This window comes from Leptonychotes weddellii, chromosome 12 (assembly GCF_054177405.1).
Source record: "Leptonychotes weddellii isolate Sample4059 chromosome 12, ASM5417740v2, whole genome shotgun sequence".
NCBI classification, from domain to species: domain Eukaryota; kingdom Metazoa; phylum Chordata; class Mammalia; order Carnivora; family Phocidae; genus Leptonychotes; species Leptonychotes weddellii.
The window spans coordinates 91,635,593-91,660,312 of record NC_138380.1 but is presented as its reverse complement, the minus strand read 5'-3'; the positions used below and the strand labels follow the sequence as shown (position 1 = coordinate 91,660,312).

Sequence of the window (24,720 nt, the reverse complement as noted above, 5' to 3'; positions counted from 1 at the left end):
GGGGGGAGCAGCAGACAGAATCCAGAAAAGGAAACCAAGCTGCAGAGAGCATCCTGTCTGGCCTCGCCCCGAGCAAGTGCTATTGTCCACACCTGCTTGCTTTTCTTGCCTCTGAACCAGAGAAACCATCTCCCTGCCCAGTCCCTGCCCTGCACTGCCCCACTGAGTCCGCCCGGCCCCCTTTCCTTGGCACCCTTAGCGCTCGCAGGCACCCCATCCAGACTGTGAGCCTCCCCAAGACTGCCCCCGCTCAGTAAAAGATTGAACCAACTTGGTGTGGAGAAAACCACAGACTTTGGCAATGCTCTGATTGGAAAGGTCCCTGCTAAGCACGGAGGATGCTTGCAGGCAGAGTGGCTCTGTGCGCGGGTTTGCATGGCCAGTCCTGGCTTAAGCTTCAGAGACACAGTTCACTCTCCAAAGGATACGTTCTACCATCGCCCCACCTGCCCGCAGAAAGGTCGAAGCCAGGAGGGGGTAAAGCAGGAGGAGCAGGGGCTGAAACCAGGAGCCCGTCCATCCTCGTGGGCAGCCGCCTACTCACCTAGACTCTTCCAGCGGCCACAGGTGAAGGGGCAGCGCTGGGGAGCAGGTGTTTGCTCTTGGAAAAGAAGCCCCTGTGCTAAGAAGGAAAGAGGTAATAACTATTTAGGGACATGGTGCTATGCTCGTACTTCAAAAGGGGTTTCCCAGGTGGCAAAAAAGGAACAAAGCTACATTGTATTTCTTCAACCTTCAAAGGAATCAGGAACTCAAGCTGGTCAGCGGTGCAGTCCGCTTCGAGACGAGGCCAGATTTTGGCCCGCTGGGGTTTAGCTTAGAAAAGGAGGACAAGCCCCTGCTTGCAGGGTCCACTGCCCCCCAACATCCATCCCGGTCCACTTAACTCCGGCTCACAACATAAATCTAGACCAAAGGCCTGGAGACCCTTCCTCAACCAGAGGAGGGAGCCCCTGTGGGAGGGCCGGGTGCTCAGTGAGGAAGGGGTGATGGGGATTTCCAAACACCCCTCTGGTGCAATTTAACCAAGAGAGGTCATCGGTGGAATTTAGGGCAGATTTCTGACAAGCGCTGTTTCAATTGTTTGGCTGATTTAAAATTATCGCACACCCCAGACATTTCCCCTTCCACAGATGAGGCAAATAATGCGTTTCCTGACAATCCGTGCTTGATGGTATAAAAAGGGTCTTGCAATCTGGGCATCTCAGAACGAACCCTGGTGCCCGTTCCACTTCCTGTCTCCCGCGTAGATGCCAACTTGCAAAACGCGGTCCCCGATTTAGCCCTCAGCTGCACTGCCCATCCATGAAAGGCTTGGGCTGACCTTCTCCCTCCTCCTCGCCCCACCCCCAACGAACAAGCCTGCTAGGTGCATGCAGATGCTTACGCGGTGCTTTTAGCTCACTGGGGAAAAAAGCTTCATCTACTGACTAACATCCCTAGAGAAGGCATTATCTCTCTGTAAGATGCCAGAAAGTGCTAAGCATGACTTGCATCAGTCACTGACCTTGGGGAAAGATCAAAGGCCAAGTGCTCAGGCAGTGTGTCCATTAAATTTGAGCAGCACCTGAAGGTGACTGGGGGCCTCTGAAAGGTTGAGGTAGGGAATGACAGAGATTTGAGCTCCTGAAATCCCTTGTCTGCCTACAGGCAGCGCCTACTCGATTGTTAAGTATTATCTCCTAGGGAGCAACTGTAATCTCTTCTCTGAGAAAAATCCAAATAAACACTGTTACCATCCTATCTGTTTTCCTAAGAAATCATTTATCTTTCCAAAGTCCTTTGTTTCCCCAGATGCCCTTTCTGCATTCCCCCAGAAGCCATTTGTTCTCCCAGAAGTGTCCCTCTGTGCCCCCCCACGCCCTATTAAGATGGTAAATAAGCCCCCAAATTCTAACCACCTCCCGGAGCCACATTTTTGTTAACTCCCTTTGTAGACATAAATAAAAATCCATCTTTTCTCTTGCTATTCTCTTTTGTCATTTTAATTTGCAGTCCCCCAAGAACTGCACCTAAGAGGATGGACGTTTTTCTCCCCAACACATGATTCCAGCACAGTTGGAGGGACCCAGAGCTTGAGCAGAGATGTGCTAGGAACAGAAAAGTGGGGTAGGTTCCGGATCCCAGAGATGAAATCCTAAGGACTGACTGGAAGGTGGTATTAGGATGAGGCTGGCAGGAATGCCTGTGTCTAGCTAAATGTTAGGGAAGAGTGTCATCCACTAGGCATGGGGCTAAAGAGGGCTGTTTCATTGGAGACGCCATGATTCAGCACAAGGTGGTTGTGGGCATCGCCCCATGGGGGAAATAAAGCTTGAGGTGTCTTCACAAAGCGGGTTTGAAAAGTGAGAGATAAGGCTCGCTGGGGGAAAACAGGGCGGGTGGGAATTCGGGGTCTAAGGCAAATGCCCCCAACCAACAATTGAGGGGAGCCCAGGACACGAGAGGGCCATCAAGGGAGCAAGGGGGTGACCAGGGCCACGTCCTGTCACTACAGAAGGAAACACTGATTCAAAGCTGTCTTTCAAAAGTCTAATCTTTGAGCATGGTCGGCACTGGATGAGGGTTGTGACACTTGGTGTCCCTTTGTCCGGAGGGATGGAGCTTCCGTGGAGAGCAGGCAGCGATCCTCAAACTTCACACGGAGGGGAGTGTAAGTCCGCTTCCCGAAGATAAGTCTCCTCTTAACTCCCCAGGACCCCATGTACTTCTCTAAACAATGGGAGGGTGTCCCTAGATTCCTGCCCCAGAGGTTCAGCCTCCCAGAGAAATGGGGGCTTGGTTCTGGCTCTCAGGCTCTCAGGAAGGAACCTTTGCTGTGAGCACCTGGGGCTCCCCATTCACCTGCTGCCCGATCCAACTTGTAAAAAAACCCCATAGTTGATTTCGGTTTCCTGGAGGTTGTTTTTAGTTTTAACCCATTAAACTAAAAATCAGATAGGTGGGCTATTCAGTGTAAATAGTTTGGTGTATAAATGTTTATAAAACCTTTTTTTTTTTAAGATTTTATTTATTTGAGAGAGAGCGTGCAGGGGGAGGGGCAGAGAGAGAAGCAGACTCCCCGCTGAGCAGGGGAGCCAGACATGGGCTCAATCCCAGGACGCTGGGATCATGACCTGAGCCCGAGGCAGACGCTTAACCAACTGAGGCACCCAAGTGCCCCTATAAAACTTTTTAGAATGAACATAGTTCAAAAGAAAATGTGTGAGAGAGAGAGTGTGTGTGTGTGAGAAAGAGAGGGAGGAAAATGATCAATGTTTATCTTTAGGGAGTAGGAAAAGCTGCAAGTTTCACTTCCTGTTTTTATATTGGTCGCTTTCTTTTTATTAAGTTTTATTTATTTAAGCAATCTCTACAACCAACGTGGGGCTCGAACCCCTGGCCCCGAGATCGAGAGTCACACTTTCCACAGACAGAGCCAGCCAGGCGCCCCGAGTTTTGTTTTCTTAACAATGCATTTGTATTAATTTAATGATCAGCAAAGATAACAAAGTCCTCTTGGACAAAAGCCCATGTAAAAAGCTTATTTATTATTATTTATAACTAAAATGTTACTTGGTGCCCACCAGGGTGGAAAGCCCTGGAGCTAAGAATGTGATTTGTAGGATCATGAAGCTTATGTGGAAAGAGCCAGAAGTCTGGCCTCCAAGAAGGGGAGGAAAAGGACAGATTGGCTGAGCCTAGGGGAGTTTGGGGCAGGCTGGAGGCCTGACTCAGAGAAAGGTGGGACACAGGACTGCAGCCAGGAAGGGTACGGCAGGGTGTGAAAACCTTTTTAAGGGTTTAAGATTTAGACTTCCACTCAGTTCTCCAAAATCACTAATCCTTCAAAAGCCAAGCTCAGAGCCAATGAAAGGAACCCAAAATCTCTAGATTTAGGAGGGTCAAGGAGCCAGAGAGGTGGGGCAGGGCAGGGCTGGGCAGGGTGGAGGACAGACAATGGCATAAGGAAGCACAGGAGGGAGGACAGTGTGGGGGCGCCTGGGGAGAGGAGGACAGCGCAGCCTGAAGACTGCCTCAGTGGCCTTCAAAGTAGCCCTGATCTCCGGATTTTTGCGTTTCTTTTTCTTTTTTTTTTATTTTTTATTTGCGAGAGAGAGAATGAGAGTCAGAGAGCATGAGAGGGAGGAGGGTCAGAGGGAGAAGCAGACTACTTGCTGAGCAGGGAGCCCGATGTGGGACTCGATCCCGGGACTCCAGGATCATGACCTGAGCCGAAGGCAGTCGCTCAACCAACTGAGCCACCCAGGCGCCCCGGATTTTTGCGTTTCTAGGTCACACCCCATTGAAGGGAGCAGCCTGGTGCGCGGCTGAGCTCTGGCATGGGTGACCAGTTCCAAGTTGTCCAGGAAGACTGCCACCAGCGACCTTGAGTCATCTGGCAGGTCACCCGGCCAAGCCTTGACCTGGAAGGGAGACAGACCTGTGGACAGCCTCTGAGGCTGCACGACGTCCCCCCTGTGGGCGCTTCCAGGTCGCTGGACAGTTTACCAGAGACACAAATTGTAAAAGGACCCACTCCCCCTGCCCTATAACTTTTGACTGTGGTTTCTCTTTACACCTGCTGGACAAATGGATGTCAATATTCATACCGTAACACTTGTTCAATGTTGGTTCAATGCATGCTTTCATCCACGGGGGCTCTCAAGGTTTGAGAAAGAAAAGAAGAAAGAGGGAAAGAAGGAGAGAAGAAAGAAAGAAAGAAAGAAAGAAAGAAAGAAAGAAAGAAAGAAAGAAAGAAAGAAAGAAAGGGAGAGAGAGAAAGAAAGAAAGAAAGAAGGAAAGAAAGGGAGAGAGAGAAAGAGAGAGAAAGAAAGAAAGAAAGAAAGAAAGAAAGAAAGAAAGAAAAAGAAGAGGAAGGGAGGGAGGGAAGGAAGGAAGGAAGGAAAGAGAGAAAGAAAGAGAGAGAGAAAGGGAGAAGGAAAAGGAAAGGAAAGAAAAGGGGCGCCTGGGTGGCTCAGTCGTTTAAGTGTCTGCCTTCGGCTCAGGTCATGATCTGGGCGTCCTGGGATTGAGCCCCGCATCGGGCTCCCCGCTCTGCGGGAAGCCTGCTTTTCCCACTCCCCCTGCCTGTGTTCCCTCTCTCGCTGTGTCTCTCTCTGTCAAATAAATAAATAAAATCTTAAAAAAAAAAAAAGAAAAGAAAGAAAAGAGTCCCAAAACGGACTCACTTGCCCCAGGACAGCAAACCGAGACTTAATATCCGTTAAATAAAAACCAAATGGGAGACCAGCCTTAAAAAAATCCAAGCAGAAGATAAATTTAGTCATATGAAGTTTTTTTTTTGCAAGACTAACTTGACCCCAGCCACTTCTTCCTTATGCCTCTGGAAATTGAGAGTGAAACTTACAGTTTCCCCAAGATGGGTATGAGGTAACCGGGGACCAATTCCCTACCATTTAAGAAGATTCTAACTTTGTAGCCAAGCCCTGTGAAGAACAATGGGTGCCTTCCTGCTGCTTTATAACCATATATCCCTGTAAGCCACGGTCCCTTTTCTGGTTTGAGCGCCCACTGTTTGCAAACTGTCTCTTCCAGGCGCGCATAATAAACTTTTACTAATTGCTACTCTGGTGAGTCAGTGGCTTTATTTCTGTTCTTTCTGAATTTATGACAGTTCTAACCCATTAGCCTCTCAGAAATTTGACCTTTAACCAGTCCACCTGCAATCACCTGCTCACAATAGTGAGAGACTCCTGCCCTTCCCCCAAAGGAAGATGACCTTGCCGGAACAATCCTTTCCTTTTCCAGTAACTTTTATCTAGTCCCTGCAGGTCCCTATCCCCTCACCATCAGGCTCCCCTCACCCCCTCACCCGTCCTTCTGCCTGTAAAACTCTTCCCTTTGTACAGCTCCCCGCAGCTCCTTTCTGCTTGCTGGATGGGATGCTGCGGCATTGGTGAGTGACCAAATAAAGCCTATAGGGTCCTCAAGCCTACTCAGTGGAATTTTGTTTTTTAAGAGTAAAAATCATCCTCCAAAAAGTAACTTTACTTACCGCTCCCCCAAAGAAAAGGGGGGGGAGTTCTAGGTGTTCTCTGGTTTGGGCTGCGGAGAAGACAGTCCCCACTCTGCCCACCACCACCAGAGATCACAGCGGCTGCGCTCGGCCGCGGCCGCGGGTCCCGGAGCGAGGCGGCTGTGACCGGGTCAGGAAGCACATCCTTCTTCCCCCGCCCGCACCCTCTGAGCGCTCTCCCTGTGCACCCTGCTCCCAAATGCACCCCCATCCCCTCTCCCAGAGCATTCTCCCCACGCACCCTCTGAGCGCTCTCTCAGCATCCTCCGGGATGGCACATCCTCCCCGCACTCTGCTCATCCTTCCCGCGCGCCCTGCTCCCGGAGCACCTTCCCCGTAGCCCTCGCCGTATACTCCCCTCCCTGCACCTTCCCCCCACCCTCCCCGCACCCTGCTCGTCCTCCTTGCGCGCCCCGTTCATCCTCCTCGCGCATCCTGCTCAACCTCCTCGAACACCCTGTTCGCAGTGGCCCCTCCCCGTGAGCCCTCTCCTCTCCGTGTATTCCCCTCCCCGCGCTCCCTGCTCCACGCAAATCCTTCCCAGCCAACGGCTGAGTCACCTCCCCAGCAGGTGACACGAAAGCATGGTTCCCGAAAGCGGAATCCCGAAGCCCGGCCTGGGTCACTCACCTGCGCAAAGGGACCGGCAGGGTCAATCTCGGATCTAGGTCTGCGCGCTGAGCCCGGGTCACCGCGCCGCCGCTGCCCCCTCCCCGCCCCGTTCCGGGAAGGCTGCCCCCAACTCCGCCCAAAGTTCTTTCCTCCTACGGCGGGTGGGGTGGTGCGTCACCGGGGACATCCCTGTTACTCATTAAACCGCTCCGCCGCGCAGGAAACCTCTTGTCAACCTCAAAAAGTAAACAGCAGAGGTTATGCAGCAGCAGATGGGCTTATTCTGGAAAGAGCAGACAAACTACCATAGTGGCAAGCCAATTCTGCGCATCGTGGGCAAACCCCGCGAACCGAGGGGAGTACCCACTTCCAGAGGAAGGGGGGAGTTGGGAAGAGCTTTGAGCGAACGTTCATTGGAGGAATAATGAGCTGGAGGTGGTCGCTCACTGGCCGCAGGTGATGGTGGAGGTGGCCTTCCATTGGCTGCAGGCGCGGGCTGCAGGCTGTTGCCAGGTAGAGAGGAAATCTTTTTTTCCGGCTGGTCTGGGCGGGATGCTGCGGGTGGTTTTGAGTCACTGCGGTGGAGGAGCCCAGGTCTGCCCAGAGTAGCCCTGCCCCCAGCTCCAGAGCCACTGGAGAGAAATAACGGGAGGAACAAGGTCCGGGAGGGGTTGGGGTGGGGGTGTCAGGAAAAGGGGGCTGGGCCATGTCTGCTGCAGTCCCTTGATCTCTCCAGCCCCTTATCTGGGGCGTTTTTTTCTGGGACTCCGTGGGTACCGGGAGCTCGTTAGTAACTGGGGAAAGCCAGGAGATTCTGGCTCAGGGAGGGAAATGACTCATTCAGTCAGTCACTAGCTGAGACTGCAGGGCCTGGCCCGGCCAACATTGCAGGCCGACGCGCGCTGCCCAGCAGGTGCCCTGGACAGGCCCCCAGCACCCGCGGGCTCGAGCATCTCTGGAGCAGTGCCCACCCGGGGCCCGATGATCTCGGGCAGATTAAGGACTTTTTCTTCCATTTCCAAGAGGCTGCCCATGAACTGGCAAATCGAATACCGAAGACATATTTGTCAAGGTAACACCTCATGAATGGCACAGACTGGAAGGGAAACTGGCCATTTCTACACCACATCTGAAAGCCCCGCCCACCAGCCGGCCACCTCCAGGCGCCCCTGCTCCCAGCGGAAATGCCAAGGACACACAGACGAGGCCTCACCGCTGCCAGGCCAGCCGCAAGGGCCTGGGACTTCTGCAGACAAGGGCTCTGAGTGGCCTCACACACAAGCAAGTCACGCCACAGGGGCCACTGAAGAATAATGACACCCATTCCTACCCAGCTCACCAGGACCAACACTAATTTCACACTATTCAAACTGTCCCAGAGGAGCTGAGGGTACTGTAGAGCTGTGAACTGAGGCTTCCCCACTGCTTGGGCCCACACCCCAAGTCCGAGCGCCAGCCACCCCTCCCTTTCCATCTCAGCCGCCCTCCCGCGTTCTAGAGCACTCAGACAGAGGGTGGAAACTTCAAAGAGCGGACAACGGTGGTGCCCAGAGAGCCAGCAGGTGGTGAAACAAGCAGCTCAAATGACTAAGATAAAGTTGTAAGGAGTAATCTAGAAGGGTGTCTTGTGCGCTTTACCCAGTTTCCCCCATGGGAACATTTTGCAGAACTAGAGTAACGGGGGTGGGGTGGGGGGGCGCCTGGGTGGCTCAGTCGGTTAACCTCTGCCTCCGGCTCAGGTCATGATCCCAGGGTCCTGGGATGGAGCCCCGCGTCAGGCTCCCCGCTCAGCCGGGAGTCAGCTTGTCCCTCTCCCTCTGCTGCTTCCCCCACTCGTGCTCGCACGCTCTCTCCTCTCTCTCAAATACATAAAATCTTAAAAAAAAAAAAAAAAAGGAACTAGAGTTGGGATTTACACCCAAGGTATGACGTTAACACAACCCACCAGTTCTCTTCAGATTACTTGTTTTCCTTATACTCGTTTCGTGTTGTGTTTAGTTCAGTACAACTTTCTCACATGTGTGATATCGCCACAGTCAAGATACTGAGCCCTCCGTTACCAAAAGAAGCCCCGTGGAGCCCTATCCCCACCCCTACCCCTCATCCCCTAAACCCTAGCATCCGCTCACTGGTCCTCAAATTCTAAAATGTGTCATTTTTTTTTTAAAGCTATTAAAAAAAAAAAAAAACCTCTATACATAGAAACAAATGGTCTCTGCCCTTTCCGAACTGGCTTTCTCTACTCCGCAGAATTCCCTGGAGATTCGTGCACATTGTATGGATATATGGATCAGTAGTTGGTTCTGTGAAAAGGAGTGAAAGGAAATTTCATTCAGAATGGAGTCGGGAGGCCAGCAGGGGGGGCGCTCACACCTTATCACTTGTCACCCACCCCATGGGAAGAGAGGCACTTTGCACCTGGGTACTACTTTAGTTACTTACTACTTCGCTGCCCTTGTAGGAGGAAGGAGGGTCCCCCCTTCACCCCTGCAACAGACCAGCCAATGAGAGGCAGGCAGAACCCAGCCAATGAGAAACTGTCCCCGCTCAGCCAATGAGAGACAGTCCTAGCCCAGCCAATGAGAGGCAGGCAGAACCCAGCCAATGAGAATCTCTCCCAGCTGAGCCAGCGAGAGGCGGTCCCAGCTCAGCCAATGAGAAACTGTCCCCGCTCAGCCAATGAGAGACAGTCCTAGCCCAGCCAATGAGAGGCAGGCAGAACCCAGCCAATGAGAATCTCTCCCAGCTGAACCAGCGAGAGGCGGTCCCAGCTCAGCCAATGAGAAACTGTCCCAGCTCGGCCAATGAGAGGTAGTCCCAGCTCAGCCAATGAGAAGCCGGTATATTTTGCGCTCCCAGTTTATTCCAATAGACTTCTTGTTACACCAATCCTCCCAAATTCCGCCTTCCTCCGTAAGAGCGGACCTCTCCTTTGTTTTAGGGATTCACCTGTCGTTTTGCCTGAACCTGGGTTGTCTCCGACTGCATTTCTCTACTATTCCTGAATAGACCCATTTTGCTAATAACCGGCAGTTTTATTTTTAAAGGCAGCAGGTCCTTTTGTTGCCAAGCGTTGTGCCAGGATGTGGGCGCTCCGGTTTGTTTAACCATTCACCCGCCGAAAGGCGGCCAGGCTGTGTCCACTTACGGGCTATTAGAGTGAAGCTGCCATGAAATTTCATGTACAGGTTTCTGTGTGAACATACGTTTTCATTTCTCTGGGATAAATACCAAGAGTGCACTTGCTACATTTAGTCTTACAGGAAACCGCCAAATTGTCTCCTGCGGGGGCTGTAGTACTTTGCATTCTGGCCAGCGACGGATGTGAAATCCAGTTTCTCCACATCCTCACCAGTACTTGATGTTATATTTTTTAATTTTAGCCGTCTGATCATTGTGCGCTGATCTCTCGTGGCGGTTTCAATTCGCACTTCCCTGGTGGCTAATGGTGTTGAGCACCTTTGGATGTGCTTAAGACATCTGTAGACCCTCTTTGGGGTGGAGTTTGTCCGTGTCTTTTCCTCATTTTTTAATTGGATCCTTTGGGGGTTTGTTGTTGTTTGGTGATTCTTGTTGGGATTTGAGAGTACTTTGCCTATCCTAGATGCGAGTTCTTTGTTGGGTAGATCGTTTGCCAACATTGCAAATATTTTCTGCCAGTCTGTAGCTTTTTTTTGTTTTTGTTTTTGTCTTCTTCTTCGTATGAGCTTTCACTGGGAAAAATTCTGATTTTGATGTGATCAATTGATCAATTTTCTCTTTTATAGATCATGCCTTTTTTGTCAAACCTAAAAATTATTTGCCCTTTCCTAGATCCCGAGGATTTTCCCTCTGTTTTTCTTTTCTTTTTTTTTTTTTTTTTTAAAGATTTTATTTATTTATTTGAGAGAGAGAATGAGACAGAGCATGAGGGGGGGAGGATCAGAGGGAGAAGCAGACTCCCTGCTGAGCAGGGAGTCCGATGCGGGACTCCATCCTGGGACTCCAGGATCATGACCTGAGCCGAAGGCAGTCGCTTAACCAACTGAGCCACCCAGGCGCCCCTCCCTCTGTTTTTCTTTAAAGTTTTATTGTGTTACGTTCTCCATCTAAGTTCATGATCCTTTTTTAGGTGTGATGGTTTGGTGAAGTGGGTTTCTGGATTTTTGTGCTTTTTGCCTATACGATGTCTAATGGTTCCAGGAAGACCGTCCTTTCTCCACGGAATTTCCTTTGCTCCCTTGAGATAAGTTAGTTGAGCATATTTGTGTGGGTCTATTTCTGGATTTTGTCTTCTGTTCTAGGCTTTACCACTAACAGCCTACTGTTGACTGGAATCCTTACCAATAATATAAACAATCAATGAACACATATTTTGTATGTTCTGTGGATCATATACTGTGTTCCTACAATAAAGTGAGCTCGAGAAGAGAAAATTATACTAAGAAAATCATAAGGAAGAGAGAACACATTTAGAGCGTTGTTCTGTGAACTATCCACCTATCGGGGACCCGCACAGTTCAAGTCCAGGTTGTTCAAGGGTCGACTATATAGTCTTTTCACTCAACACAACCAGACCTCCATCCTGTCTCGCGCTCACCCATTTGCCTGTGGCTCACGGTACAGATGCTCAGCTAAGTATCTCGTTTAAAGAACCACAGTTCTTGAAAACTTCAAATTTTGGTGAGTAAGTGCATAGTAAGTTTATTCTGGGAGAGATGTTAAGATACCCGAGAACTTGGGGTGCCTGGGTGGCCCAGTCTGTTAAGTGTTGACTCTTGGTTTCTGCTCAGGTCATGATCTCAGGGTTGTGAGACTGAGCCCCACGTCGGGCTCTGCACTCAGCAGGGAGTCTGCTTGAGATTCTCTCTCTCCCTCTGTTCCTCCCCCTGCTCATTCACTCTGTCTCTCTTTCTCAAAGAAATTGATTTAAAAAAAAAATACTTGAGACCTTATTTGGCTTTCTGAAAACCTTCCAGCAAAAATTATTTTATTCATGAATTAAATGTACAAAATATAAAGCTGCATTGTCATGCTAATTACTTATGTATAAACAGTAGCAAAATTTATAAAATAAGAAAATTCAATCTGATTTAAGAATTTTTGTTGACTACTAAATTAAATGTTAAAATTAAACATAGTTTTACCTAAACGATACTAAATAGTAAGTGTGTAATATTATAAATTTCAGTTTATGCAAAAAATATTAGCAAACATTTTAAACCGGCAAGTGCCACCATGCTTTTAGATTAAATGCTTAGAACCTTAAGGCATAATAAATCCATCTTTTTCTTAATATAAAGTATGTCACAATAATCTGGAGTTAAATTTTTTTGAAACAGGAAAAATTATTTCTACAAAGATTACAGGACCAAGTAAAGGAAGACTTTGAATTTCTGCTAGGTAGAGTCTAAATAGTTGATTTCAATCGAAATGTCACCGACGGAGACTCACAGAGGAGCAGGGAGGTCAGATGATGGCGGGCTGCGGAGGAAGTGGTTCCGAGACACTGGGACGTCCCAGGCCAGGGAGACGCAGGAAGCAACGCCCAACATGTGTACCATCTGTGCAACTGTGAGGTCAAATCGGCTCTAAGATACACTACCTCGTAAGAATCTATGTTCATAAAATAAAGCAGGAGCCCTAAAAATATAGTTGTGTAGTCAGATCCTATTCAGCCATCAGAGAGTGATCCTAGGTGCGCAGTAGGCGGGGGTTTAGTTGAGCTCTCCTGGCGTGGATGCCGATGAAGATGGGGTTCCTCCTGTAAAGCAAAGAGATGGGTTGATGGGGAAAGAAACAAAGACGACATTTTTTATGAATTAAGAATTTTAACCTATTAATTTTAAGGGACGGAAAGCGCATATTTCTGTCCTTATTTTTCAAGACTACTGCTGAAGTCTACATGACAATGAAATGCACAGCCCTACCTACCTGCCCAATTCATACCTGGGAAATCTCCATCTCCACCTTGTGCACAGCTAGACAAGGCAGGGGCCCCGACCAAATTCTGGGCTGAGCCTGCACGTGCTGGAAAGGCCCGGCTGACCCAGACATCGGTGTGCTGAGTGGAGCTGACGGGGAGGGGGCGGGCAGGAGGGAGGCAACGGGGTCTCAGGGTCCCTGCGCTTCCCCAGCCCCAGAGGGCACCGCATGGCTCCTGCCTGGGCATCAATGTTGGCTCTTGCAAACTAGAAATCTGGGCCGGTGGCTATAGGCTAGCTTTCCGGCATGCCAAAAACACGGAGCCCAGCAGCAAAAATTGCAATAAGGGAAAAAACAAAAATAAACAAACAAACAAAAGCAAATCTGTGTCTCATGCCAGTTTCACTCATTTACTTATTTTCAAAGATTTCTTTATTTTGGGGTGGGGAGGGGCAGAGGGAGAGAGAGAGAATCTCAAGCAGACTCCGCACCGAGCATGGAGCTCAATGCAGGGCTCGATCTCAGGACCCTGAGATCACGACCTGAGCCGAAACCAAGAATCGGACGCTCAACCGACAGAGCTACCCAGGCACCCCAAGTTTCACTAATTTAAACACATGAATTACATAACATATGCAACGATTCTTTTCCTGATAGAAAGTTTATAAACTTATACCAATGCCAAATGATAACTCCTTGATTAGATCATACGTTTCGTTGGTGGTAAAGTAAATTCTCCCTGCTTAAGGCAGTGCAGAAAAAGCATGCTAAGCTCATCCTGCAATGTTGTGGGTGGGGAGTCTCTGTGCCCGCGGTGTGTGAGATGCTGGGCTGGAGTCCCCCCATGGTGTGGTCAGTCCTGCTCGATCACTGAAACCCGCATCGGTCACAGTGCATAATAAGATGCCCATCTCTGAATTAAAGCAAGGTATGTCTTATCATAAGAGAATAAAATAACCTTATACTGAAGTATGCATGGTCCTTCTCTTGCTACCTCCAAACTGTGCTTCTAAGACTCTAATCTTTTTTACAAGGTTTTATTTATTTACTTGAGAGATAGTGAGAGAGAGCACGAGCAGGGGAAACAGCAGAGGGAGAGGGAGAAGGAGAATCCCTGCTGAGCTGGGGCCAACATGGAGCTCGATCTCAGGACCCTGGGATCATGACCTGAGCCAAGACCAAAAGTCAGATGCTTAACCGACTGAGCCACCCAGGAGCCCCAAGACTCTAATTTTTAAAAAATTAGGTCCAGCTTGCAGTTAGAATACATGCAGTTTGGGGAAGGACGTCTCGGGCTGCCCAGCGGCTTCAGCTTCCTATTTGACTATGTCCATCGATATTTGTGTGTGTGAGACACTTTTCACATTTGGATGCAGTCAGTTTCTCTATAAATACTCACTTGGAGGAGGAGCATCTATAATAAAGAACAAATACATGAGTTGTTCAATTTAATAAAACAGAGTTGGTACTAAAAGAATTAGTACTTTTGGGCGCCTGGGTGGCTCAGTTGGTTGAGCGACTGCCTTCGGCTCAGGTCATGATCCTGGAGTCCCTGGATCGAGTCCCGCATTGGGCTCCCTGCTCGGCAGGGAGTCTGCTTCTCCCTCTGCCCTCTTCCCTCTAGTGCTCTCTGTCTCTCATTCTCTCTCTCTCAAATAAATAAATAAAATCTTAAAAAAAAAAAAAAAAGAATTAGTACTTTTAATAATTACTTAAAATGACTAAAAAACTGTATCACTTAAAACAAGAAGGCACAGAACACAATTAACATGGAAATGTTCACAAGTGCACTTCTTAGCGACATTGAGCGCGACCTTGTCACACATCCGTCATGACAATGGAGACGGGACACGGACATGTCATTGACAGAGCGGCCGGGCCAGTGTGGGGCCGGCGCTGAGCAGGTGCACGGACACCATCCCCCTCGCTGGGGTCGTTTGGGGGCTGGACGGGGAGGGCGGGCAGAGACCTTGCCGACAAACAACAACATGCAGCGTTTCGGACGCTTGCAGAGACGTAACCTCCTCCTTCCCTCTTAACCAAAGAAATGAAGCCTCAAGAGAAAAAACAAGCTGCCTACGGACAAACGGTCAATAATCACTGAGCCACAGAAAGTCAGCACCGTAGTCGATGGCCTTTACGACAGACGTGGCCAAAAATAAGACTAAGTCCGCCTGTCACTGGGACTGGGAAAAATCTGAACGAATATCGGATCTGTAACATCTAATGACAGGCACACTTATTTCCAAACTACTCAGAGTTTAAGAACAAAATGTAAGGAACGTGGGTAATGGAATAATTTCAAGTTTGAAGTACAAGTTCTGTTTACAGAACTGAGGGCTTTTTATGAAGCTGCCCCAGAGGGGACTGGCCGCCTACACATATCGTAGGGGCCAGGATCCTGTAGGTCCAATGAAGTATCAAAGGTTTTGACAGTTGGAAGAAAATGAAGGGGCGCCTGGGTGGCTTAGTTGGTTAGGCGACCGCCTTCAGCTCAGGTCATGATCTGGAGTCCCGGGATCGAGTCCCGCATCGGGCTCCCTGCTCAGCGGGGGGTCTGCTTCTCCCTCTGACCCTCCCCCCTCTCATGCTCTCTGTCTCTCTCTCTCACATTGTCTCTCTCTCAAATAAATAAATAAAATCTTTAAAAAAAAAGAAGAAGAAAATGGAAAGCCACGGAGATCATGACTTCTGCTATTCATGGGAATAAAGAGGAGAGCGAAACATATATGATCCTCCTGTGTCGCTGTAAGCATCATACTTCCATAGGATTTTCCATGGTTTTTAGATTACTCAGTGTGAGATCCAAAATGAGACAAGAAATCTCAAGGAACAGAAGCCTCAGCAAACTGGGACTGCAGGGTGCACTCACCGTGAACGTCCTTGGCGCCCCCAGGCGCCTCCAGGTCTGGGTCCGACCCCGCGTCCTGGCTCCCTTCGGGCTCTTGCATGGATGGAGATGGGGGGCCTGCCCCGGAGGTCTGCAGGGTCCTCTTCTCTGAGTCAGCTCGCTGCTGTAGCCACTCATCCCTGTACCCATTGCTGATAAGTTTGGAAAAGTTTGTGGGTGAACTGGCTTTTTGACCAGGCCTCAAAAAGAGAGAAATGAATGTCAAACCTCAGTAGAAAGGTTAATGATAGTCCAGACCAGGTCTTAGTGGGCGTGCTGATAATAACTGAGATGAGTTATTGTCCCTTAAACCATAATGGAACTATTTCTCTCTCTCTCTCTCGATCTCGATGTCCCTCTCTCCATTTAAAAAAGTTTTTTTATTTAAAAAACTTTTTTAAAGATTTTATTTACTTATTTGAGAGCGAGAGAGCATAAGCGAGAGAGCATAAGCAGGGTGAGCACAGAAGGAGAGGGAGAAGCAGACTCCCTGCAGAGCAGGGAGCCCGACGCGGGGCTCGATCCCAGGACCCTGGGATCATGACCTGAGCCGAAGGCAGATACTTAACCGACTGAGCCACCCAGGCGCCCCTCTCTCCATTTTTAAAAGTTCATTTTATTTATTTATTTATCGAAGTCATCTCTACACTCAACCTGGGGCTTGAACTCACAACCCCGAGATCAAGAGTCGCATGCTCTTCCGATGGAGCAGCCGAGCACCACCCTTTGTCCCTCTTTCTGAGCATAAGGAAACACACGTCCAATCATCCCTTTGCACCGGGTGGGAGCCTGCTTAGTTGTTTCTAAGACCTTTGTTCATGATAGCCAATTAGAGGATAATGCTGCATTACTGAGGGACGCCGTCTTCACAAAACAGCGCCCTTCCCCAAGTGGCAATCGGTTGCTTGGGCTCTACCATTTCTTTACCAAATTGTCACTTTCTTGATTAGCTCTTCCTTGACATTAAAGATTATCTGCTGTGGGGGCGCCCGGCTGGCTCAGTTGGTGGAGCACATGACTCTTGATCGTGGGGTCATGAGTTCAACCCCAGGCTGGGTGTAGAGACGACCTCAATAAATACATTAAAAAAAAAAAGATTATCTGGGGCGCCTGTGTGGCTCAGTCGGTTAAGCGTCTGCCTTCAGCTCAGGTCATGGTCCCGGGGTCCTGGGGCTGTGAACCGCGTCAGGCTCCCAGATCAACGGGGAGCCTGCTTCTCCCTCTGCCGCTCCCCCTGCTTATGCTCTCTCTCTCTTTCTCTCTAATAAGTAAAATAAAAATAATAAACAAATACATAAAAGGCGAGCCTTGGTGAGGACGGGGTCCCCCCGGGGGGGTGTCTTGGGCAGGACACAGGCTCATGGACAGGGCAGCTGGTTGGAGAAGTTCAGCGCCCACATGGCACAGATGTGGAAAGGGGACAGCTGTGCCCCACGGGGACACGATGACACCAGGGGACGAGGCCAGGCCACGGGGGTGTGACATCGAAGTCACATCACTGAAACGTGTTCCCGGGAAGCGGGCATCATTTGGCCGCCATCAGCCCAGCGCCTTGCTGTCCTTACTGTCCCTTTGTCCCCCGGACGGAGGACCAAAAAGCCCAAACCCAAGCCCGCCCCAGACGTGTGGGGAGTGCCGTGCACTTACATGGGAGGGAAGGAGAGTTTGCCTCCTGCAGGGTCTCTGGAGCCGAGCGGGGTCCCCACTTTGCTCGGGTACCTGGAGTTAATGGCTGGGAGCCTCACCTGTGTGACAAGCACACAGAACCGTGGTGGAGGGACAGATGCTCAGAAGCTGAAGGAGGACAGTCCCAGAGAGGGGACAGGACACACGGGACAGGAGGACCCTGCGGCGGGGTCATGACTCTTTGGGCCAAAACCACGGGAAAACACAACTCAGCAAGCCTCCCCTGCGACAGTCACGCCCCAGACATGACCCGTGATTCCGCAGCGGCAGCTCGGCCTGGCTGCAAAGGGGATCGGACCTTTGGGGGCGACGGAATAGCTCTGGGCCTTCATGGCTTGTGGTGGCTACGCGCTTGTCGAAACCCGCAGAACAGTGCTCAGTAAGAATGCGGATTTCCTGCGTCTAAGTTACAGCATCACAGAATCGGGGAAAATGCTACAGAAAAACAGAAGAAAAACAACAAAGAGCAAAAAACCGAGCAAGCACACAGAGCCCACGAGGTACCGCCGGCATTTACCGGGGGGAGAAGGTGGCCTTTCAGAAAGCGGAGACCCGCTCCAGCCCAATCACTCTGGAGGTGAGTGAGACCCCACAATGCTGGTCATCCACGGGGAACACTGCCCTAAATATGGTCTCGTGTCTGCCACGTGCCAAGTGAGGGGCCAGAGCTGGGGAAGCTCCGTGTCCCCACTCCGCTCCCTGAGGCCCAGTCATGGGGGGGCCTGGGGGACATGGGGTGGGACAGCCAAGCACTCAGGAGAGCTGGGGCCGGACACCCATCAAATCCTAGCTTAATATTGTGCACGCTTCCATTCACGTTCAAGTTCACACTCTAGTTGTGCCAAAGGTCCCGTGGGACATAGGGAGAAAATAACACAAGAACTCCCCCCAAGTTCTGTGCAATTTGTGCTTCCCATGAGCTGTGTGCAGAAGCAGGTGAAGATAAGTCCGGGCTATCCAAACCCCCCCTAAAGGGGTGCCCACGTCCCCGGCTGGCACCCCACGCCTCATTCCTGTAACTCAATCGTCCGCCATGTTGGTGTCTTTAACCACAGCCCATTGGCACCCTGCCTCCTTAAGCATGGCAGCCCACACAGGCTTGCTTCCTGCCCTGGGTTCAGCCCCGCAGAGCTTTGGTCCGTGGCTCGGAAAGCCCACGGGATTTGGGGCTGGTACAGCACTTAGCATTTCAAAGGTTCCCCAGATGTGCACTGTGGCTGTGGTTACTCCCAAAGAGCCCCCTTATCAATCGACGGTGTAGGTGCTTACGTATCACCAAGACACGGACCTGGTCCTAAAAACAGCCCGTTTCATTGATCGTGCACAGGAACCGAAGGCGGGACCACGGCTGGAGGTTGGGGGTGTTCTGAGGAAGACCACGCAGCCATGGCAGGACACCTGACATTCTATGTGGTGTTCAACTGCTGGAGTCCCCAAAATCAGCGTTTCTCCTCAAAGCAGGACACTGAGAAGCCAAGCTTGGGAGTCAGGCACAGACGGTTCAGGCCAGGAGACCCACTGTTTCTCTCCCTGAGTCCCAAGAGCTAAGACCTCAGTGCTGGAGCCTCGGTGGGCAATGCTCAGCCCTGGACAGTCAGGCTCCAGCCTGGGGATCGGAAGGCCTTGGAATCGAGACATCCCAATCACAAGGCCACCAACTAGAGATGGCCCTCCAGTTCATAGTTGCTCTTTTAAAGTATAAATAGGGGCACCTGGGTGGCTCAGTCGTTAGGCGTCTGCCTTCGGCTCAGGTCATGGTCCCAGGGTCCTGGGATCAAGCCCCGCATCAGGCTCCCTGCTCCAAGGGAAGCCTGCTCCTCCCTCTCCCCCTCCCCCTGCTTGTGTTCCCTCTCTCGCTGTCTCTCTCTGTCAAATAAATAAATAAATAAAAATCTTAAAAAAAAAAGTATAAATAAATAAAAACTTTAAAAAATAAAAAAGAACTGTTAATAAAAAAAAAAAAGAGTATCCCAGGGAAATCTTCACTTAAAGACACATTTAGAGACTGGATAATGAGTAAATAAAAAATGTCCTTCCTATACATGCTGAATGAGAAGGGCCAGACCACGGCTACCCTAGATAAGCATTAACTAGTTAAAATTGACTTAGTACAAGGTAATCTTGTAGAATCAATACTCTTAAAAAGAAAAAAAAGTAGTATTATCATGGCCTCTTGCCTTTTAGTCAATTCAAATTTAACATACAGAGCCAGGGCGCCTGGGTGGCTCTGTGGGTTGAGTGGCCGACTCTTGGTTTGGGCCCAGGTCCTGATCTCAGGCTTGTGGGATGGAGCTGTAGGGCTCCCTGCACAGTGGGAGTCTGCCTGAGACCCTCTCTGCCCCTCCCTCCCACACAAGCGCTCTCTCTCTAAAGACACCCAGAGTCAGCTTATTCGGGGAGTGGCAAGCATGGTGACGCAGCCCACAGCCCGGCGGGCGCCCGCCCCTCACCTTTTTCTTCTTTTCACGTTCCTCCGCCTCCCTTTGCCAAACCGTTTTCACATCATGGTCAAAAGGCCCTCTTCTGGACTCGTAGTTACTGTTGGTGTGATCGGGGTTAAACTCTTCATAAACCATGTAATCCGGCATGGAGACGGCGGGCATCCTGCAGAGACAGGTGGAAGAGCTCCAACCGGATACCCCTTCCTCCCCTCTCTGTCCTCCCCTCCCTCTTTCATCCTCCCTCCCCTCCCTCCTCCCTCCTTCCTATTCCTCTCCCTCCTCCCTCCTTCCTATTCCTCTCCCTCCTCCCTCTCTTCTCCCTCTCCCTCCTCCCCCCATCCTCCCCTCCCTCCTCCATCCTTCCTACTCTTTTCCCTCCTCCCCTCCCTCCTCCCTACTCCTCTCCCTTCTCCCCTCCCTCCTCCATCCTTCCTACTCCTCTCCCTCTTCCCTCCCCCTCCTTCTTTCCCCTCTCCCTCCTCCCTCCTTCCCTTCTCCCTCCTCCTTCTCCCTGCTTTCACACAGTAAACACCATCTCTTCCCTCCTCCCACACCAGCTCTTGCAGACCATCCGTCCTCATTCCACTGAATGAACAGCTAACGCTTCCCGGGGCCTGCTTCCCAGAATTGGGAGGCCAAGTCAGAAATCACAGGTTGCCATTCTCAATAAAATGAGAGTATATTAAATTACGAATTATTGAAGCAGATAAATTATAAACAAATTATTTGTTATATCATCTACTACTTTGTCCTCTTAAAATACCTAGACCCCCCTCAACATTTACCATTTCACACTGTCATTTCAAAACAATAATATCCTTTTCCTGTTTTCTGTTTGATGATCATTTTCTTAAAGACTTTATTTATTTATATTTAGAGAGAGAGAGATAGGGGTGGAGGGAGCACGCAAGCAGGGGGAGGGGCAGAGGGAGAGGGAGGGAGAGAATCCCAAGCAGATTCCGCACTGAGTGCAGAGTCCAACATGGGGCTCGATCGCACGACCCTGAGATCATGACCTGAGTCGAATGCTCGAGCGACTGAGCCACCCAGGTGTCCCTAATGGTCATTTTTAATGTAGTACTTAAACTTCCGGCCTGGTTTCCTGTCTCCACTGGAAAGCACTCAGGCCAGGAGCAGGGGTGGGGGTGGGGGATGTGCACCTGCCTGCATTCTCCTATGTCACCACCCCCCCCCCAACACTGCCCAGGGGCTAAGGGTTAAAGGCTGGGACTTTATCCTGGCAGCAGTGAGGGGCAGTGAGGGGGCAGGGACAGGGGAAGGTGCCGGCCAGCAGCTGGGGGGAGGGGAAGGAGGGCCAGCCCTCCTGGATGCCTGGGCTGCTTGAGCAGGGGAATGGAGGGATGCAGATGGAATCAGCAGAGCAGTAGGAAGCACAGAGAGAAAAGGGGGCTCCCACTGACCCTGACACCTAGGGAGGAAGGGAGCTGGAGGCCCCTGAGGAAGCCGGTGGAGAGGCCAGGGAGCAGAAGTCAGAGGCTGTGAATGCAGGCTCGGGACGTGACCCCAGTGCCCAGGAAGAGAAGCCTGCAGGTGTGGGTCCATCTGCTTCACCGCAGGGACGGTGGAGCCAGCCCTCCTATGTTTAGGGCTCTCTTCGGGCAGGGAGAAGCCCCAGAGCCCGGAAGGGAGGGCTGGAACTCACCGCAGAAGGGACAATTTCCACTGTGGCTCTTGGGCTCCCCACCTTTCTCTCTATATCCCCCATCCCCGCGCCCTTGGAGTGCCACCAGGGGGCCTGGAAGATTGACAAGGACACACAGGATGGGAGGGACAGCCATGCTCCCTGCTTCCTCACCAGGGACAGCCACGGACACGGTGGGAGGGGCAGTCCACGGGGCCAGGAGGAAGGCAGGGGGGCATGCCTACCGGCCCTCCCAGAACACCCAGTCCACGGGCTCGGGCCACGGCTGGAGCAGCCACCTCCTGGGCTCTGCAGAAGGCCACACGGTGTCCTTCTCAGTGTCCACACAGCCACAGGACGGCGGGGCACCCCTTGGCCTCGTGTCCAGCTAAGGGACAGGCCACGGGCTGGATAGAGAGCGCAGAAACCCGGCCCCACCGGCCCCCTCCCCAACCACCCCCCCTCCGTGGCACTGGGTCTCTGGAAGCTCCCCCTGGGGCATGCAAGCCCTCTCCTGCCCTCTTCTCTCTCCTCTCTGCTCTGCTCAAATCAGAGGTCAGCTGTGTTGGCCGAGTGGGAGCTTTAAATTACAGCGGGGGGAGCCAGGAACCCCCGTAATTTACATTCTGGGGGACGGTGGTTCCCCACAGCTCTGTAATCACCACAGGGACTTGGGGTTCCCTGCACTTCTGGCTTCGCAGGGCACCTGCGTCCTTTGGGGCGAAGAACACTTTGCCAGCCGCTGGTTCTAGGAGGTCTATGTGGCCACCGGCCCTGGAAACACAGGACAAAGCTTGAAGCCGTGTCCCCTAAGCAGCCCCAGAGGCCCAGCCCTGGGACCCCTGTGCTGTGATCCTGACCCACCGCTGGCTATTGTACCACTCTCAGCGTCCCCATTCAAGATCTGTTGATTTAAAATGCAGAGTGAGGGGCGCCTGGGGGGCTCAGTCGGTGAAGCGCCGGGCTCTGGCTCCGGTCATGATCTCAGGGTCCTGGGATCCAGCCCGGCGGCGTAGGGCTCCCTGCTCAGCGGAGAGTCTGCTTCTCCCTCTCCCTCTGTGCTCTCTCTCTCTCGCTCTCTCTCTCAAATAAATAAGTAAAATCTTTAAAGATTTTTAAAGATACACTTAAAGAAAAACGTAAATGCAGAGTGAGCTACTTTCTCCCTGTAAAGACGAGCCAGGCGGCCTCGAGATACTCACGGTCTCTGCTCGGCCGTGGGCGGCTTGCCGTGGTGGATGTACCAATCCGGCAAGCAGTAGGCCACGGGGGAGCCTTTCCTGGTCCCGGGGACGACGTGCTTCAGCAGATCTCAAAGCCAAAAAGACGCCGAGGTGAGCACGCGCTGCGAGTAGCAAGCAGCTTAAGGCAGCTTACTGGGAAGCGGGGACTGGGACTTCTCCTAGGGTCGCCTCTGGGCTCCCCGCCCCCCGGTGCACAGGTGGGGATGTGCAGGTCCTGCTTGGTGTTCAGGAGGGGCATCCTTCATGCCCCTCTGAGCCCAGATCTTGCCCTGCTCCCGAGATTCCATTCCAGGGGGACATCTGTGGGGACAAAACCCCTCAGGTCCCGGGGGAGGCTGCTTGCTGGTGGCCCCCTCAACGACCCCCACATGTCTGCCACCATGCAGCTGTCCCTCACCTCCCACAGCGTTCTGGGGACAGGCTGCTCCTCCAGGTTCCAGGGACGTGGGTGAGGGAAGATGGTAATCAGGGCTCCCCCTTTGGAGCCCCCCAAGAGGAACAGAACACGAGGCTCCTTCTCCTCTGAGACCCACCTGGCTCCCGGGCCACTTGCCTGCTCTGAGGCTTCCGGTGCCCCCTCCAAGGGCTTGGTCATAGTTGGGGGCTGGCAGGCGGGGAGGCGGGACCGTCCGGCCCTGCCTGCTCATGAGCTAGCAGGCACGGAGTTCTTACCATCCGTAGGAAATGTTTAACATTGTATTTCGCTTTAGATTTTGCAATATTTCAGACTAACAGCAAAGTTGCAAGAATAGCAGGGAACCCCCTGTTCCCTCTCCCCAGAGGCTCACATCTGCTTCATTTCTTCCTCCCTCCCCACTTCATTAGTACATCACTGTTACTGCCGTTTGGGGAGCAGTTTGGGAGCCTCTCGCAGACCTGAGGCCCCTTTGCCCCCCTGGACTTGGGTGGAAGGTTCCAGAAGGCGGGTGTTACACAATGACAGTGCCCGGATCCACACCGGGAAGTCAGTGCCGATGTCATCCTCTTAGCTAACTTGCAGGTCCCATCTAGAATTTGCCCGCTATCCCAGGAGCTTTCTCTTAACCCGAAGCTGGGGAGCGGGAAGGAGAGTGGAGGAGCATTGCAGGTCCTGTCCTGGGCCTGACTTGGGAGTGAACAGGACGGTGCACTCTGGGCTCTTGAACATCCAAGCCCAGGTGTTGCCGTGCTGTTTCCCACCGCCCGTGACAACCTCCTGGGGAAGTATGGTGGCCAGGAAACAGGACAGGAAAGGCGGTGGCTCTCAGCAGCCCTCACCACAGGGGCTGAGCCCTGCCCCTCATCAGCCATCTGTATGAGCACAACCAGGCAGCACGTTCTTGGTTAAACCGTGGACCAAGGTGGATGCTCATCGGCATCGCCACTGAAACTCATCTGTGGCCTCAGTGTTGAAACCACACGCACACGCGGGACGAGGGCCATGAGCATACACCGCAGGACCCCGCGCTCCACCAGCTCGCGACCTGGTTGCAGGCAGGGACTCTCTGGGGAGGTGGACAGCTTCCGGAGACCCTCTGCACCTGGACCACAGGATGGGGGCGGGGACCCTGCAATGGTGTCGCTCACAAGCCAATTCTGCAATTTCTGTCTTTTCGGTCTTTGCGGTAAAAAGTAGACATCCTGCGGGCCACACACATCCCAGGCTGTGTTGTGACCCTCGATGTCCACTGGCCTTGGGCAGAACTCAGAGATGTTACAGGTATGTTCACATGGAAGCCACGAGAACCAAAACCACCCCTGACCCATGCAGGAGAGACACTGGGGCGTGCATGGGGTGCTTACCGGGCTGGCCGCCTTGCTTCGCGAGCTTCACGTACTCCGAGTCTGTGTCTTTTATCCAATACCTCTGCAGCCCAGGCACGTGCCTGTTGGGAGGCTCCCTCAGATCACTGAGGCCCGGGAGCTGGGAGGCCGGTGGGACGTCCACGGGCTTGTCGGACTGCTTCGTGGGAAGGTCGTAATACCAGTCTAGAGAAGAGGAGGCCAAGGGCCAACTTATTACACAGAGTTCAGGTTGGCTTGCTGCACTGCCTACCACATAGCCATAGCAGAGAGAGCATCTCAGCCTCCACAGGACATCAGCACAAGAGAGTCAGTCCACCACAGGACATCTGTACAGGAGACATCACCACAGAACCTTAGCACAAGGGAACCTAACACAAGACATCTGCATGGGAGACATCACCACAGGACATCAGCACAAGGGAACCTAACACAAGGCACCTGCATGGGAGACGTCACCACAGGACATCAGCACAAGAGAGTCGGTCCACCACAGGACA

At 51.8% G+C, this 24,720-nt stretch overlaps 2 protein-coding genes and 1 long non-coding RNA gene across 7 annotated transcripts in view; 1 reads left to right on the top strand and 2 right to left on the bottom strand.

Moving 5' to 3' along the window:
• UPP1 (uridine phosphorylase 1) overlaps nt 1-6,882 on the bottom strand; it is a 22,094-nt gene extending 15,212 nt beyond the window's left edge. For 2 of the 4 annotated variants that reach the window (XM_081800837.1, XM_006732371.3), the window contains exons 1-2: nt 6,650-6,882; nt 545-617 (exon numbers count right to left, since the gene is read on the bottom strand). The gene's annotated coding sequence lies outside the window, so the exon portion shown is untranslated. Of the gene's footprint in view, nt 1-544; nt 623-6,649 lie in introns of all 4 variants that reach the window. The other 2 variants (XM_081800838.1, XM_081800840.1) reach the window with 2 other exon arrangements.
• A 150-nt stretch (nt 6,883-7,032) lies between these two features.
• Nucleotides 7,033-8,856, top strand: LOC145716630 (uncharacterized). Its single transcript, XR_014139453.1, has 2 exons — nt 7,033-7,144; nt 7,655-8,856. It is a non-coding gene; the product is annotated as an uncharacterized LOC145716630 (long non-coding RNA).
• A 2,970-nt stretch (nt 8,857-11,826) lies between these two features.
• C12H7orf57 (chromosome 12 C7orf57 homolog) overlaps nt 11,827-24,720 on the bottom strand; it is a 17,808-nt gene continuing 4,914 nt past the window's right edge. The window contains exons 3-9 of one of the 2 annotated variants that reach the window (XM_031027062.2): nt 24,221-24,406; nt 22,397-22,505; nt 19,562-19,715; nt 17,073-17,170; nt 15,408-15,625; nt 13,935-13,949; nt 11,827-12,374 (exon numbers count right to left, since the gene is read on the bottom strand). In XM_031027062.2, coding sequence (XP_030882922.2) covers nt 12,328-12,374; nt 13,935-13,949; nt 15,408-15,625; nt 17,073-17,170; nt 19,562-19,715; nt 22,397-22,505; nt 24,221-24,406 — 827 coding nt within the window. In that variant the 3' untranslated portion in view covers nt 11,827-12,327. The remainder of the gene's footprint in view (nt 12,375-13,934; nt 13,950-15,407; nt 15,626-17,072; nt 17,171-19,561; nt 19,716-22,396; nt 22,506-24,220; nt 24,407-24,720) is intronic. The other variant, XM_031027063.2, reaches the window with a different exon arrangement.